At 39.5% G+C, this 18620-nt stretch overlaps 1 protein-coding gene across 1 annotated transcript in view; it reads left to right on the top strand.

Annotated features, from left to right (window-relative positions):
• The window catches only part of MAOB (monoamine oxidase B), a 117837-nt gene that overhangs the window by 88650 nt on the left and 10567 nt on the right, over window positions 1-18620 (top strand). The window contains exons 8-11 of the mRNA XM_023202817.1: window positions 2109-2268; window positions 14452-14548; window positions 15600-15653; window positions 17249-17306. Coding sequence (XP_023058585.1) covers window positions 2109-2268; window positions 14452-14548; window positions 15600-15653; window positions 17249-17306 — 369 coding nt within the window. The remainder of the gene's footprint in view (window positions 1-2108; window positions 2269-14451; window positions 14549-15599; window positions 15654-17248; window positions 17307-18620) is intronic.

Genomic DNA, 18620 nt, shown 5'->3' on the forward strand with positions numbered 1-18620 from the left:
GGCATACAACTTTAAAAACTCTTAGAATCTCCAGAGTGATGTCCTTTGATGCCAATGATTGATGGCTGGCAGCCCCTCGGTAGCTTCAGGATGGGGCTGGTCACAGGAAAGACCATGGAAGGATTAGAGGGTTGGGATTTTCAGCCCCACCCCCAGCCTCCAGGGAGGGGATGAGGCAAGGGGCTGAAGGTTCAATTGATCACCAGTGGCCAATGATATAATCAATTGTGCCTACATAATGAAGCCTCCATAAAAACTCAAAAGGACCGAGTTCTGGGAGCTTCTGGATATCTGCACAACTGGAGGTTCCTTGAGAATGGCATGCCTGGGGAGGGCATGAAAGCTCCATGCCCCTTCTCACATCCCTTGCCCTAGGCACCTCTTCCTCTGTACCCTTTGTAATATCCTTTATAATAAAACAGTAAACATGTTTCCCTGAGTTCTGTGAGCCACTGTAGCAAATTAATCAAACTCGAAGGGCTTGTAGGAACGTCAACTGGAAGCGGAACGTCAACTGGAAGCAGATTGGTCAGAAGTTCTGGAAGCTGGACTTGTGACTGACATCTGAAGGTGGGGGACAGTCTTGGAGACTGAGCCCTCAACCTGTAGGATCAGAAGCTATCTCCAGATAGATACTGTCAGAATTGAATTGAATTCAGAGGACACATGGCTGGTGTCTGCTATAGAATTGCTTGCTTGCTACATATGTGGGGAAAACCCACTCCACATTTGGTCACAGATGTCTTCTGTGGTGATCGTTATTGAGTGAGAGAATGGAAAAAAGCACTTTGGTCTGACATTTTTCCACTCAGAGTTACCAAGACACTTAAACAAGTGGGAAGAGGCCACAGTCTCATAGATAATCAAAGTTGAAGTCAACAATGTCGCACACTTTATAGACAGTCTTTTTGCCAAAAGTGAAAAGGCTACCTCTAACTGAAAAAAAGGAAAAGAGAACCAGACTATTTGGGGTGGGGGAGGATTTGTAAAAACATATAAAGGTATTATCAACCCTCTGTATTTTGCTTTTATGTAATTAGAAAAACACGGAAAATATTTAGTTGGTAAATATCAAGCACCTCCTATGTGTCTGACATTATTCTAGGAGTTAGGAACACAGTCGTGAACAAAACAGATACAATTCTCTGCCCACATACAATTCTCCTTCTAGTGAAGGAGAAAGACTGTAAAGAAACATATAGTTAAAATATAAAGTATGTCAGAGAATGATAATTAATGTGGAAAAAATCAAGCAGCGAGGTGGGGAGAGGCCATACCAGAAAGTGGTATGGGAGAATTGGTTATGCAAGTTTAAATAAGGTCCTCAGGGAAGGCCTCACTGAGAAGGTGATATCTGATAGAGAATTGGAGGGGACGAGGGATTGAGCCATGTGGCTCCCTGAGAGAAGAAGATGGAACAGCCAGTGCCAAGGCCCTGAAGTGGGAGCAAGCCTGGTGTGACCAAGGAACAGCAAGGTGATCAAAATGGCAGGCAGGGCGGGCGCGGTGGCTCACGCCTCTAATCCCAGCACTTTGGGAGGCCAAGGTGGGAAGATCACAAGGTCAAGAGATCAAGACCATCCTGGCCAACGTGGTGAAACCCTGTCTTTACTAAAAATACAAAAATTAGCTGGGCGTAGTGGCCCACGCCTGTAGTCCCAGCTACTCCGGAGGCTGAGGCAGGAGAATCGCTTGAACCTGGGTCGCGGAGGTTTCAGTGAGCCAAGATCACGCCACTGCACTCCAGTCTGGTGACAGAGTGAGACTCGGTCTCAAAAAAAAAAAAAAAAGGAAAAAAGAAAAAGAAAAATGGCAGAAGTAAGAGGAGTGAGGGCAAAAGTAACAGGAGGTGAGATCAGTGATTTAATGGGCCCATTTCATGTGTGGCCTTGGCGATGATGTGAGAAACTTGGCTTTGACTCTAAGTGCAATGGAAAGTCATTGGAGGTTTGGAACTAAGGAACAATAAAGGCTACTTTAGGTTTCAACAAAATCCTTGTCACTTCTTTAAGAGACTGAAAAGGGACAACGGTAGAATGAGAGGGAATCATTGGGAAAAAACAAAAGCAACAGGGCAACACCGTTTAACCGTGCTGCTTTTCTTTCAGGCTAAATATGTGATTAGTGCTATTCCTCCTACTCTGGGCATGAAGATTCACTTCAATCCCCCTCTGCCAATGATGAGAAACCAGATGATCACTCGTGTGCCTTTGGGTTCAGTCATCAAGTGTATAGTTTATTATAAAGAGCCTTTCTGGAGGAAAAAGGGTGAGTATTTTCCTTATATAAAAACCTTTAGAAGAAGGTCCAAGAAACTTGTGGCTAAGGCACGCATTTAAAAAAAAAAAAGGTCAACTTTTATTTTAGATTCAGGGGTACATGTGCAGATTTGTTACATGGATATGTTGCATGATGCTGAGGTTTGGGGTATGAATGATCCTGTCACCCAGGTAGTGAACATAGTACCCAATAGGTAGGTTTTCAACTCTTGCCTACTTCTTACCTCCCCCTTTAGTAGTGCTTAGTGTCTATTATTTTCATCTTTATATCCATATGTACCCCATGCTTAGCTCTCACTTATAAGTGGTAACTTGTGGTATTTGGTTTTCTGTTTCTGCATTGATTCACTTAGGATAATAGCCTCGAGCTGCATCCATGTTGCTGCAAAGAACATGATTTCATTCTTTTTTATGGCTGCATAGTATTCCATGGTATATCCATACCACATTTTCTTTATCTAATCCACCTTTGATGGGCACCTATGTTGATTCCCCATGTTTGCTATTGTGAGTAGTGCTGTGATGAACATATGAGTGCATGTGGCTTTTTGGTAGAACAATTTATATTCCTTTGGGTATATACCTAATAATGAGATTGCTGGGTCACATGATAGTTCTATTTTTAGTTCTTTGAGAAAACTCCAAATTTCTTTTCACAGTGACTGAACTAACTTACATTTCCACCAACAATGCATAAGTGCTCCTTTTTCTCCAACATCTCTTATTTTTTGACTTTTTAATAATAGCCATTCTGACTTGTGTGAGATGGTATCTCATGGTGGTTTTGATTGGCATTTATCTGATGATTAGTGATGTAGAGCTCTTTTTCATATGCTTTTGGCCACTTGTATGTCTTCTTTTGAGAAGTGTCTGTTCATGCATTTTGCCTACTTTTTAATGGGGTTATTTGGTTTTTGCTTGTTAAGTTCCTTATAGATTCTGAATATTAGACCTTTGTCAGGGGCATAGTTTGCAAATATTTTCTACCATTTTGTAGGCTGTGTGTTTACTTTCTTGATAGTTTCTTTTGCTGTGTAGAAGCTCTTTAGTTTAATTAGGTCCCACTTGGCAATTTTTGTTTTTGTTGCAATTGCTTTTGAAAACTTAAACACATGTGTTTGCATGTAACTGTTTTGTTAGAATACTGGACATAAAATGTTAATCCAGGTTCTAAGGACAATTCTTTTAAATAAAATATATTGGCACAAACTCATGGAATTAACTTTCCTTAGAATATAACCAACTCGGCCGGGCGCGGTGGCTCAAGCCTGTAATCCCAGCACTTTGGGAGGCCGAGACGGGCGGATCACGAGGTCAGGAGATCGAGACCATCCTGGCTAACATGGTGAAACCCCGTCTCTACTAAAAAATACAAAAAAAAAAAAAAAACTAGCCGGGCGAGGTGGCGGGCACCTGTAGTCCCGGCTACTCGGGAGGCTGAGGCAGGAGAATGGCATAAACCCAGGAGGCGGAGCTTGCAGTGAGCTGACATCCGGCCACTGCACTCCAGCCTGGGTGACAGAGCGAGACTCCGTCTCAAAAAAAAGAAAAAAAAAAAAAAAGAATATAACCAACTCTTTGTAAATCAACAAAATGTTTATTTAATCCTCCCACAAAATCTTGTGAAAAAAGGTGAGTAGTCTTTTCCAATTCAGTGTTTTCAAGTATGGGTTTATAAAGCCAATCACAAAGGTTGGGATTCTGAAAATTTCTTGGCTCTCTCTCACTAGTGTCGATTCTACCATATTAAATTAAATTCATTTATTCATTTGCACATTTCAACAAGTGTACTACTCAACTGGGTAGAATATTACAGGGATGCTCACTGAGGTGCTGTATTCTACAATGATGGGAATGTTCTAGAGCTGCTTTAATACACTAGCACTAGTCACTAGCCACATGTGGGTACTGAACACTTGAAATACAGCTAGTGAGACTTGGGAATCAGATTTTAAAATTCTATTTAATTTTTTTTTTTTTTTTTTTTTTGAGATAGAGTTTTGCTCTGTTGCCCAGGCTGGAGTGCAGTGGTGCGATCTTGGCTCACTGAAACCCCTGCCTCCCGGGTTCAAGCAATTCTCCTGCCTCAGCCTCCCAAGTAGCTGGGATTACAGATGCGTGCCACCACACCTGGCTAATTTTTTGTCATTTTAGTAGAGACAGGGTTTCACCATGTTAGCCAGGATGGTCTCGGTCTCCTGACCTCATGATCCACCTGCCTCGGCCTCCCAAAGTGCTGGGATTACAAGCATAAGAATTCTATTTAATTTTAATTGCTTTAAATATAAATGCAAGTAGCCACACGCAGACAGCACAATGCTAGAATCTTGTCATATTTGCTCTTGTAGCACCCACTTTTCTTCCAAGTGGAAGCCACGTAAGAAGAGTCAGTATCTAGGACTGAGGGTGAAGGGCAGGATGTACTCCAAGGAGAAGCAAGACTGCGGAAAGAAGGTTGGAGGCAAATGGGGAAAGTGCCACAATTTTGCCTTAGGGTGCTTTTTCCTGTATACTACTCTTTTTCATCTGCATCACAGGCTCTTCATTCTCCACGTTGCAGATAATCACGTTTAGGACTGCTATTGGATGGGTGCATCAGTTGAGCAAGTAATCTACTGTTTGCAAAGTCAGTGCAGTGATCCACCACAAAGAGCCCTGTCATTTTAGTCTTTGAATCTAATGGGTGTAACACACTGGTACTGAATTACTTCCTCTTGTGACCCAGGTCACCCATTTTAAATGACTGGCTGGTGGCAAGTAGATAAGGTTTAAGACCAGGAATACAGTCTTCTCTTAATGAGTGTGAGTGCCTTTATTTATGGAGAGGAACTGTAACTTTCCATTCATGCCTGCAAATCTTTATCTTAGGCCTGCTATGTGCCAGGCAAGTTGTTAGGCACTAGTATCAAAAAGAAAACCCAAGATCTCCACCCTCAGAATCTGACTTGGTCCTTGTCGGTAATGAGCCTTGCATAAGACTTTTAAAAAATGATTGTGGGCAAGGCATAGTGGTGCATACCTGTAGTACCAGCTACTCAGGAGGCTGAGACTGGAGGATTGCTTGAGCCCAGGAGGTGGAGGATACAGTGAATGAGCTATGATTGAACTTCAGCCTGGGCAACAGAGTGAGACTCCATCTCTATCTCAAAAAAAAAAAAAGTTTGTTGACATGAGATAGCCTCACCAAAGCATTTGAGATTTCTTTTGAGTTACAACTTTAATATATTTCTTCAACTGGGCACCTATTGTATGCCAGACACAGTGCTAGGCATTGAGAATTCAAAGGCACTTTTCCTTGCCCCAGAAAATCCAGACTCGGGAGGAAGATAGTCATGTAAACTGGTAATTGCACAACCATGTATTGAGTTCTAGGCTATTATAGAAACACCAAGTAGGGCTCCAGACTCACATCCAATATGATTCCTGTTACATTGATAAGTGTATTCAATGACACTTATTTGAAAGCTTCTGAAATGAAATCTGAAGTTCACTCTTATAACAAGATCTTTGCTTTGCACCAGACTATCAACATCACTGCCAAAGACACTGTAATTAACTAGTCATATACAAGCTCAGTCAATATGAGGTAACAAGATAGAAGGGTATGAATTATGCAGCCCCAACAATCCAGCACCGTGATTAGCACATATCAGGCACACAGTCAGTAATCACCAGAGTTTTGGTTTTATGTTGCTTTGTTTTGTTTTACATGTTCGGTGTGGCTTGGGTTATTAAAATGAAGGTAACGTTTTGTATTTTGATACAGACAGCGGTAGCCAACTCTTGATTGCTTCTCCCCTCCACACCCCCCACCCAATCCCAGCATCATGCTAAACACTGCTTTTATTTTATTTTTAATTGTAGATATTTAAGGTGTACTTCATAATGTTTTGATACACATGTACGTAGTGAAATGATTTGTGGTCAAGCAAATTAACATATCCATTTCCTCACATGGTCACCTCCTGTGTGTGGTAAGAGCACCTGATTGCTTTTAGATTGATTATCCCAGGAAATGCTTCCCAGTCTCTTAGTGTGTAACATCTTTGTGAATTTGCAAGGACGGGCCTCCTATTTTTTGCTGGCCTTCCACCGAGACATCCTGTCTAGCTGCCCTCACCGTCAGCACCCCACCCTACACGGGATGCATCAGCCCCTCATTCTAGCCCACTTCTGTGGAAGGGGTAGGCTGTTAGCAATGCATTGAATTCTTGTGGTCTCCTTGCTTTTGTTCATCTATGAACCATTTCTACTTTCCCTTAAATATTTACATCTAATTTATATCAATTTATGTTTTCAATGGCAGAAGCTATACCTGTTTTTCTAAATTACAGAAGTAAATATAATGACCATAAGACTTTCAAAAAACAAAAGTGTGTGAAAAATGTTTCTCTTCTATTGTTCCTCCCCCTATAGGGCCACTGTTAAAAATGTAGATTGTTTATCCTTAAAGATTTACTGTATACATAGGTAATACAAGTTTCACATCCCTAATCTGAAAACTCAGAATTCAAAATGCTTCAAATTCTGAAACTTCTGAAGCATCGACATGATGTCTCAAGTAGAAAATTCCATACCTGACCTCATGTGATGGGTCACAGTCAAAACTTTGTTTCTCATACAAAATTATTAAAATATTGTATAAAATTACCTTCATACTATGTGTATAAGATGTATTTGAAACATAAATGAATCTGGTAGTTGGGCTTGGGTCACACCCTCAAATCTCATTATGTATATGCAAGAATTCCAAAATCTGAAAAGAGCCAAAATTTGAAACACTTCTTGTCTCAAGCATTTCATATAAGGGATAGGGATACTCAACCTGTACTTTAAATATATGTGTGTGAGCATCCCTACATATATGTAGAGAGAACTATATGTACTGGAAATACATGTTAAATAATATAATAAATATTTTATACAAATATAACTTTAATTTTAAATAAATATGTTAATATATTTTTCCAAAAACATGTTTTTTAAAAAAAATCATACATCATACATATCATACTGAAATTTGCTTTTTCCTGTTAACAGTACGCCATGGACATCTCTCCAAAGCAGTACATTTAAATCTACCCCCTTTCTACAACTGAATAACCAGTATATCATTGTGTGCCTCATCAGAATTTACCCAAGATATCTGCTGTTGATAGTCATTTTTCTTGTTTCCAAGTTTTTGCTATTATACACCATGCTGCAATAAACAGCATCCTTCATATAGCTCTACATATTTGTATAGGAGCATTTCTTTTTGATAAATGCTGTAGGATGGAATTATCAAGTCAATTGATTTGGGTAGACCTGTGAAATTTTTATTAGGGTTTCTGTCCTCTCACATCCTTGCCAGTTGATATAAGTTCCATATTTGTCTTCTCCAAATCTCATGTTGAAATTTGAACCCCAATGTTGGAGGTGGGGCCTAAAAGCAAGTGTTTGGGTCATGTGGGCAGATCCCTCCTGAACATCGTGGTGCCATCCTCCTCCCTGAGGTAATAAGTCAGTTCTTGCTGTCAGTTCCCATGAGAGCTGGTTGTTAAAAAGAGCCTGGCGCTTCCCTCTCCTCTTTCTTGCCTCCCGTCTCGCCAAGTGATCTGCACATGCCAGCTCTTCTTCACCTCCAGCCATGAGTGGAAGCTTCCTGAGGCCCTCAAGAGAAGCAGATGCTGGCGCCATGTTTCTTGTACAGTCTGTAGAAACCATGAGCCAAATAAATATCCTCTTTCCTTTATATATTACCCAGTCTCAGGTATCCCTTTATAGCAACACCAGCAGTCTAAGACAACAGCTAATAATATTTAAAAATTTTTTGTCATTTGGGTAGGAGAAATTACCTCATTTATCTATAATTTGTAATTTTTATCATTAACAAGGTATCATTTTGTAAATTACCTTTGCTCATTAAAGTTTTTTTCTGTTTATATTGCAAATATTTTTTCCCAGTGAATCAGTTTTCATCAATTTGTCATAAGATGGTTCCCCCTACTACATTCTATACATGGATTCTTTCTGTTCCACTGATCTTCGTCACTGGGTTCTAAACATTTTTGCAGCTCTACTTATTAAAAGATGTAGACATAAACTACCATTATAGATATTCCTAAATTATACACAAGTACCTGTGAAAAATTGTATCGTTGTAACTATAAAACATTTGAAAAGTAGACTTTTTAAAAAGCTTAAATTGAAAAACCAAAATCTCTAGTATTTTCTTCCACTATCTAGATGTGCAGTCTAGTGTACACTCCCACTTTGGAAAGCACAGGTTTATATTATCTAATCCTACGACAGCATTGTACTGTTTTAATATCTGTAGCTTTATAACATGTTTATAATATGTTATACTATGTCAGATAGGACATTCCCGTATTATTTTTTTCCTTTAATTTTGTCCTTGGTAAACTTCTTCAGTTATTCATCCAGATGAGTGTTATTATCATCTCATCAAAGCTCCTGTCTCCACACCCCTACATTACAAAAGCTTCTATTGAATTATTTTATTCTGAACATGCCTCTTTGTTACCTCCCAGAGCTACAATGGCTTTGCTTCTCTCTGAGAAAGTTAGCACTTTGGGGGAAATTTCTTCTACTACCTGAATTATTGGGTCCCTCCCCCTACCTACCCCACCTCCCATAGTTTTTCTGGTTCATTTGTTAGTTGTGAATTTGTTTCTGCTTTTGTCTTTGCCTTTATTCTTTAAGAACTTCTTTAAGTGTTTGGATATCCTTGCATATCACTTCTCTTTTTCTAAGAGTAAGGCCCTACAAAGCTGATGAGATGTTTTTTGTGCATGAGTGGGACTCTTGAGTTTTCTATCTGCAAGTGGCAGAAATCCCTTCCGTGCTGCATAGCTTGTCCTGGCATGAACATGACTTTTCTCTCTGCCCCTTGTTCCTTCACCTCCACTAAGTGCACCCACTTGACTCAGAGGCCAGATTCACTCTGAAAAGGAAGTGTCCAAGGAGCCCCTCCATCGAGAAAGCAGTATCTCCACCTTGGCCAGCCTGGCGTCCTATGCTGGTCCTGTCCAGCCGATCCCTACATGATCAGTATGCACATGTTCTTTGATCAGATCTTGTCCTATTTGTCTCCTCTCTCTCTTGCCTTCTTATAACAGGGGATTCCTAAGATGGTTCTCTTGTATTTTTAAATCTTGAGTTCTTAGACTTTAAACATTTCTTCTTCACATACTTCAGTCTTTCTCAACATCTTTTCATGCCCCAGCACATCTGATGGGCATTCAAGCACCCCTCAAGCCAGTGGCTGATTGGGACATTGATTCTAACAGGTGCACAGTGGGGAGGGGTGCAGGAGGAGAGAAAGAGACAAGTTCCCTTTAAAAGGCTTCCTGGTTTTTCTGCTTACACACACATATGCACACATGTTGGGGAGGTCCTTTCTCTGTTCTTTCTTCCTTATTTTGAAATCTTCTTGTTGGGTTTTCTATACAACATTTGCCGCTGAGTCTTCCACAATAATTTTATTTAAACAACCTCAATTTTGCAAGGAAATGATGGAGCAGGAGGAGTGGTACACTGCAGTAATATATTGTTATAACATTTCAGACTCTGTCCTGACATTTTCACCAGTGCCCTGTCACCGTCTTTTGAAATTGTATATATAGGCACACCTCTTTTTATTGAACTTCACTTAATTGCACTTTTTTACAAATTGAAGGTTTGTGGCAACCCTGCATTGAGCAAGTTTATCAGCATCATTTTTCCAACAGTGTATACTCACTTCGTGTCTCTGTGTCACATTTTGGTAATTCTCACAATGTTTCAAACTTTCATTATTATTATGTTTGTCATGGTGATCAGTGATCACCTTTGATGTTACTAGTGTAATTGTTTTGGAGTTTCATAAACAGCACTCATATAAGACGGCAAACTTAATTGATAAATGCTGTGTGTATTCTGACTGCTCAGTCAACCAACTGTTCCCCCAGATCTCTCCATCTTCTTGGGTATCCCTATTCCCTGAGACATAACAGTAATGAAATAAGGCCAATGAATGACCCTACAGTGGTCTCCCCAGTGTTCAAGTGAAAGAAAGTGCTGCACATCTCTTGCTTTAAATCAAAAACTAGAAATGATTAAGCTGAGTGAGGAAGGCATATCAAAAGCTGAGATAGGCTGAAAGCTAGGCCTCTTGTGCCAAATACCCAAGTTGTAAATGCAAAAGAAAAATTCTTGAAGGAAATTAAAAGTACACTCCAGTGAACATATGAATGATAAGAAAGTAAAACAGCCTTATTGCTGATATGGAGAAAATCTGAATGGTCTGAATAGAAGATCAAACCAGCCACAACATTCCTTTAAGCCAAAGCCTAGATCCAGAGCAAGGCCCTCAGCTCTCTTCAATTGAAGTTGAAGCTGCAGAAGAAAAGTGTGAAGCTAGCAGAAGTTGGTTCATGAAGTTTAAGGAATGAAGCCTTCTCCCCATAATATAAAAGTGCAAAGCGAAACAGCAAGGGCTGATGAAGAAACTGCAGCAAGTTATCCAGAAGTTCTACCTAAGAACATTGAAAGAGGTGGCTACATTAAACAACAGACTGTTTTGTTTTGTTTTGAGATGGAGTCTCGCTGTTTCACCCAGGCTGGAGTACATGGCATGATCTCGGCTCACTGCAACCTCCGACTCCCATGTTCAAGTGATTCTCCTGCCTCAGCCTCCCGTGTAGCTGGGGTTACAGTCGCATGCCACCACACCCATCTAATATTTGTATTTTTAGTAGAGATGGGGTTTCACCATGTTAGCCAGGCTGGTCTTGAACTCCTGACCTCAAGTGATCCACCCGCCTCGGCCTCCCAAAGTGCTAGGATTATAGGCAAGAGCCACCGTACCCGATCGGAAACAAAAGTTTTTTGATGTAGACCAAACAGCGTTATATTGGAAGAAAATGCCATCTAGGACCTTCATAGCTAGAGAAAGGAAGTCAGTACCTGGCTTCAAAGCTTCAAAGGACAGGCTGTCTCTGTTGTTAGGAGTTAATGCAGCTAGTGACTTTAAGTTGAAGTCAATGTCCACTTACCATTCAGGAAATTCTAGGATCCTTAAGAATTATGCTAAGTCTACTCTGCCTATGCTCTATAAATGCTATCAAACAGCAACAAAGCCTGAATGACAGCCTATTTATTTATAGCATGGTTTACTGAATATTTTAAGCCCACTCTTGAGACCTACTGCTAAGAAGAAAAAAGATTCCTCAAAATGTTACTGTTCATGGACAATGCACCTGGTCACCCAAGGGCTCTGATGGAGATGTGCAAGAAGATTATTGTTGTTTTCATGCCTGCTAACATAATGTCCATTTTGCAGCCCATGGATCAAGGGGTAATTTCAACTTTCAAGTCTTATTATTTAAGAAATACATTTTGTAAGGCTATACCTGCCTTACAGTCCTCCTGCCTGTCTGATGGATCTGGGCAAAGTAAATTGAAAACCTTCTGGAAAGAGTTCACTATTGTCAATGCCATTAAAAACATTCGTGGTTCATGGAAGGAAGTCAGTATATCAACATTAACAGGAGTTTGAAAGAAGTTGATTCCAATCCTCATGAGCGACTTTGAGGGGTTCAAGACTTCAGTGGAGGAATTAACTGCAGATATGGTGGAAATAGCAAGAGAATTAGAATCATAAGTGGAACCTGAAGATGTGAGTGAATTGCTGCCATCTCATGACAAAACTTGAATAGATGGGGAGTTGCTTCTTATGGATGTGCAAAGAACATGGTTTCTTGAGATGGAAACTCCTCCTGGTGAAGATTCTGTGAACATTGTTGATTGACAAGAAAGGATTTAGAATATTACATAAATTTAGTTGATAAAGCAGTGACAGGGTTGGAGAGGATTGACTCCAATTTTGAAAGAAGTTCTACCATGGGTAAAATGCTATCAAACAGTATCACAGGCTCCAGAGAAATTTTTCTTGAAAAAAAGAGTCAGTTGATGTGGCACACTTCACTGTTGTCTTCTTTTTTAAAATTGCCACAGCCACACCAACCTTCAGCAACCACCAACTTGATCAGTCAGCAGCCATCAACATAGAAGCAAGCCCCTCCACCAGCAACAAGATTACAACTCACTCAAGGCTCAGATGATTGTTAGCCTTTTTAGTAATAAAGTATGTTTAAATTATGTACATATTTTAGACATAATTCTATTGCACACTTAATAGACTACAGTGTAGTGTAGCTATAACTTTTATATGCACTGGGAAACCAAGCAATTTGTGTGACACAATTTGCTTTATTACTATATTCACTTTATTTCTGTTATCCGAAATGAAACCCACATTATCTTTGAGGTATGCCTGTATTTTGTTCAGGAGGGAACTGAGGAAGACACTGTTATCCAGGATAAGCTGCAATTGTTTCTCCAGTTGTTCTTGACGGGGGAAAGAGTCTTTGGAGGTCATGTTTGAAATGAGGGTTTGGGATTCTATGAATTTTAGTTATACGTGTCCTCTCTGCTCTGCCTCCACATAATAAGTATACAATCATGTCGTCTGCAAACAGAGACAATTCGACTTCCTCTCTTCCTATTTGAACACTTTATTTCTTTCTCTTGCCTGATTGCCCTGGCCAGAGCTTCCAATACTATATTGAATAGGAGTGGTGAGAGAGGGCATCCCTGTCTTGTGCCAATTTTCAAAGGGAATGCTTCCAGGTTTTGCTCATTCAGTATGATATTGGCTGTGGGTTTGTCATAAATAGTTTTTATTATTTTGAGATACGTTCCATCAGTACCTAGTTTATTGAGAGATTTTAGCATAAAGGGCTGTTGAATTTTATCGAAGGCCTTTTCTGCATCTATTGAGATAATGATGTGGTTTTTGTCATTGGTTCTGTTTACGTGATGGATTATGTTTACTGATTTACGTATGTTGAACCAGCCTTGCATCCCGGGGAGGAAGTTGCCTTGATCATGGTGGATAGGCTTTTTTATGTACTGCTGGATTCGGTTTGCTAGTATTTTATTGAGGATTTTCGCATCGATATTCATCAGGGATATTGATCTAAAATTGTCTTTCTTTGTTGTGTCTCTGCCAGGCATTGGTATCAGGATGGTGCTGGCCTCATAAAATGAGTTAGGGAGGGGTCCCTCTTTTTCTATTGTTTGGAATAGTTTCAGAAGGAATGGTACCAGCTCCTCCTTGTACCTCTGGTAGAATTCGGCTGTGAATCCGTCTGGTCCTGGACTTTTTTTGGTTGGTAGGCTATTAATTATTGCCTCAATTTCAGAATTTGTTATTGTTCTCTTCTTCCTGGTTTAGTCTTGGGAGGGTGTATGTGTCCAGGAATTTATCCATTTCTTCTAGGTTTTCTAGTTTATTTGCATAGAGGTGTTTATGGTATTCATTGATGGTAGTTTGTATTTCTGTGGGATTGGTGGTAATATCCCCTTTATCATTTTGTGTTATATCTATTTGATTCTTCTCTCTTTTCTTCTTGATTAGTCTGGCTAGTGGGCTATCTATTTTGTTGATCTTTTCAAAAAACCAGCTCCTGGATTCACTGATTTTTTGAAGGGTTTTTGTGTCTCTATCTCCTTCAGTTCTGCTCTGATCTTAGTTATTTCTTGTCTTGTGCTAGCTTTTGAATGTGTTTGCTCTTGCTTCTCTAGTTCTTTTAATTGTGATGTTAGGGTGTCGGTTTTAGATCTTCCCTGCTTTCTCTTTTGGGCATTTAGTGCTATAAATTTTCCTCTAAACACTGCCTCCAGATAATGAAGAACTACTTAGAATTAGAATAAGTGACTTCTTATAAAATGTCAGTGTTCAGTCTCTTCTTTTTTACAGTAATGAACTGGTATTTCCTTTATACATCTTTGGATTTATTCTGATTTCTTGTGAAAGAGAAAACAGGGAGCCCAAGTATTAACTGCAAGGAAAACCAGTTTTCATTAAATGGTGACCTAGACGAATTCCTAATATCATATGCTTTATTCTTTGCAGAAAAGGGCTTATGGTTTGATTTTTTTCAAAAAATGCTGGCTACTTAGTCCTCCTTTGACATCAGTTTGGTTTGCCTTCATATGTTTGGAGTATGACATGCTATATTTGGCCTTTGGGCTTCTCAAGTTTAAAAACATGCACTTCATTATATCTGCAATGGATAGTTTGATAGAGTGATGAATATGCTGTTCCATTTTGCTGTTCTCTAAGATTACTGTGGAACCATGATTATTGAAGGAGAGGAAGCTCCAGTTGCCTACACATTGGATGATACCAAACCTGAAGGCAACTATGCCGCCATAATGGGGTAAGGCACAATTATGGTGCTGTGGTTGCTATTAGTGTTGACAAGGTAATCACATACTATTAACAAATGTGCCCCAAACTTTGTTAAGTGATGTTTTTTTACCCTGTGGCACTATTTTTCAAATTCAACAGTATAAAAATTATTACTGGTTCTTTTCTAAATAATGTCTTCCAATGAATAAATATCTAGGTAGGAAGCAGAATACCAATAATATTTTTAAATTTTTGTGTTAATTTTCTATTAGTATTTAGTGTTGGGGGTAGAAACATTTTGGTGACCCATCTTTTGTTGAAGGCATGATACAAAGACCTGACTTGGGGTGTTTTACTAAGAGACTTCTTATGGAGGCTGTGTGGGCATCCATGTTACTTAATTGGGATGCTGAGATTTCTGAGTCTCAGTAGAGAAGAGCCAAGACCAGCCTAGTCTTCAGCTTTCCAGGGAAGACCAGCACATGGGAAGGGAAGACCAGGATGTCCTGGCCCAGAGAGATGGTGACCTGGAGTATCCAAAATTAAGATGAGCCCTAGGACATGTATGAGTTTATCTCAGAGAGAGCCAACGGTCAGAACAGGGAGATCAAAGCCAATTGTAAGTTGAAGGCAATCATGGAGCTAGAAATTGAGATGGAATCTAGAAGATTGGGTGCTAGGGAGACACCACGGTGGAGACAAAACCAAAGAGCAAGGACTGGATGAAATTGAAAAGGCTCAGACATAGCCTTAAGTGGGCATTTGAGGCCCAAGGATTATTCTTATTGACCACCAGCTGGGTGAGGGGAAGTGGGTCAGCCATAGTGTTATCCAAGGCAAAAATTATGGCCAGTTATCTACTTTTAGTCGCTTGACTCCTTGAAGTTAGAAAGTGCTCTTCAGTGTCAGAAATTTGGCATGTAAATCAAAAACTTTGAACGTAAGATAAGTTAATATATAGTTTGTTTCTTTTGGTAGACTTTTAACTGTGTAAACTGGGCACATGTGTAGCTACAAAAATGAGGCTAGGATGAAAGCAACCATTAATTTCTCCCCTTTTTCTTGTTTGTATGTCTTAGATTTATCCTGGCCCACAAAGCCAGAAAACTAGCACGTCTCACCAAAGAGGAAAGGTAACAAAAGAAGTGCTGCTTCTTTCGTTTCTTCCTTCCTTTCCCCCCACTCTGTCCTTCCCTCCCTTTTCTCCTTCTTTCCTTCATTTCTACCTACTTGCCTGCCTTTCATTTTTACTTAACTTTTTAACTTACAGACTGCCTAATTATATGTGTATTGCCAATGCTACTTGTTTGTTATGTTAATTATAAGGGTCTTGTTGTAAAAGACATAGTGCTGATAACTTAAGAACCAAAGTTTTCAAATTAATATTTATTGAGTTTATTGTACGTAAGACACCATTCTAGGGGCTATGGAGAATATGAAAATGGATATAACCCAGGGACTGAAAATTTGCTTGGAAGGAGATAAACCAGGTAGAAAAATTACTGTGTTGTGGGGAAGTCTGCTGTACATAGTACATGAATCATGCATAACAATTACGGACTATAGGTACAAAGGGACTAATTTCTCTGGAGGTGGCACTTTCTTCTTGCAATTAGTGTTCACCACTGCCAATTATTTATTCCCACACCACTGCTAATAATCTATTTACCAGGAAAGAGCTCCTGAAATGTATTATGATGCATGCTTTCCGATTCCATCAGGGTTCTCCTCCATGATCAATGTTACCTCTGCACATGACCAGGGCTGTAGCTGTCTGCCTGGTCCTCTTCCCTAGAAATGTCCCCACTAGAATATAAGATCATTAAGGTAGGATGTTTTGTCTGATTGGCTCACTGCTGGGTTTCCAATGCCTGGAACAAATCTTTTCACACTTTGCCTTTTGATCCTGTTTATGGCTTATTCATTTTATACTATAATAAAATTTTATCTTTTTATGTAGTTAAATTTATCCATTTTAAAACCATGGTTTCTGAATATCTATCATGCATAGAAAAGACTTTCTCATTCCAAGATAATTTTTTTAGAAATCACCCATTCTTCCATTTGTTTTATGGTTTCACCTGTTAAATGTAAATCTTTGATTCTTCTGAAATATATTTTGGTGTAAGAAAATAATGTAAGCATCCAACTTTATTTCTTTCATGGGCAGCTGTTTGTCCCAGTGCCATTTCATTGAAGAATGTCTTTTCCCTGTGGGCTTAAAATGTCCACCTTTATGAATTCTAAATTTCCTTATATATTTGGTTCTACTTCTGTACTTATTTCTTTGCTGTTTCTAGCCATTCCTCTGCTAGCAGGAAGTTACTTCATTCATATAAAAACAAAGAAAAAGAAAGAGAGAGAAGGAAGAGAGGGAAGGAGAAGAACTTAGTCATTTTCATAAACATTTGTTTCATAAACATTTTGTTCATAAACAAAAGGGCTCCTGGATTTAAAATAATAAAATAATACCATAATTCAGGCAATGCATCACTTTACTTTCTTGAAGACTTACCAGCAATCCTGTGTGATTAATATTTGTGACCTCAAAGATTTAAGACATCTGAAATGGAACAAAATGCCTTGTTTTAAAAAATTAAAATGAAATGTTGGCGTGAAATCAATGGCTCATGGAGTCTTTTTTATGAGGGGATAAATGCCTCTTTCCCACTTTTTCTTTCCTTCCCTTCTTTCCTTTATTTTCACTTTTGCCTCTTTTCATTCACAGGTTGAAGAAACTTTGTGAACTCTATGCCAAGGTTCTGGGTTCCCCAGAAGCTCTGGAGGTAAGGCTGCTTCCCAACTCTATACTAAGGGTGAGAGATCTTTCTTTGTCCCCAAGGGGCTAGCAGGGATAGGTTGATGCAAGTTGGGGTCCTGAAGTTCATGTTTTTCCCAATATATTTGGAGAGGCATCTACATAGGACTGGTCAATTTACAAGTGGTTCCAGAGAGTGTGGGTCCTGGCTGTGCTGGTGGCAGGTCAGGGACCTTGCAACATGCTATGGTTTAGGTGATGCTACATTGTCCCTGAATTCAGAGTTTCTTCTTGGAAGAGGGCATTGGGTCACTCTGCTTCCAGTTCTGTTAGGAGGGTAAAAGAGGGGAGCTTCTACTACCCATAGGAAGATCCTAGATCCCGGTAGCCAGGATGGGGATGAAAAGGGCTTTTTCCCCTCTTTGATGATCTTGTAAAAAGGGCAGAGTCTCACTCCTGTACATAAACCTATACCTACCCCATCCCCCACAGTTAAAAAATAAGATTACCTGCCCCCACTCCTGCATGGCCCCTTTTCTGCCTTGTTTTACCCTTGAACATGAGAGATGTAAAGAAGACAGGCTGGCTGGCTGTCTGCCAGTTGAGTTTTCTAGACACCTTTGGAAGTAGCCTGAAAAAAATGGTGATCTTCAAATGAATCAAGTAGAACTCTAAGGTGGTTAAAGGTGGGATGGGGGCAGGGTAGGGGGCATTTGGTGACAGAGGGCCCAAAGTACTCATAACAATTACCCATAATCACCTCCCTCATCAATATTTAAAATGATGAATTGGCATTCTCATGACATTCATCAGACTGTTAAGTTTTTAATATTTTGACATAGACTATGCCACCTTTTGAAAGTGATTATTAAATCCAGTTATCTGTGAAGCATTTGAAGACAATGGAGACCAATGTACAAATGAGCAGTTAATGCATGAGAAAAGTCTAATGAGGAGGCTGAGAATGTTTAACTTGTTAAGCCTCTTAAATCCAAATCTCTGTAGTATATACCATAATCTAGTTGAGCAGCTACATGACTTAGCCCTATTACTCTAACACTTACTTTGCTTAGCTTTGGAGTGACTTGCTTCCTCCTGGTCAAGTTGTTGTGTCTTTCAAATTTGTCATTTTTGTTCACTATTTTAAAGTAAAATTCTCTCACTCCCTCCTTGCCCCACCATTGCAGATCTTCTGTACTTGATAGAGGCAAAACACATGCTCTTGATGTTTCTTGGAATTGTTTCTCAGCAAATAATCTAGAACAATTAGGGAAACAATATGAATGAGGAATATGCTTTGCTTCGCCTTTTTTTTTTTTTTTTTTTTTTTTTTTTTTTTTTT

The sequence above is a fragment of the Piliocolobus tephrosceles genome, chromosome 12 (assembly GCF_002776525.5).
Source record: "Piliocolobus tephrosceles isolate RC106 chromosome 12, ASM277652v3, whole genome shotgun sequence".
NCBI lineage: Eukaryota > Metazoa > Chordata > Mammalia > Primates > Cercopithecidae > Piliocolobus > Piliocolobus tephrosceles.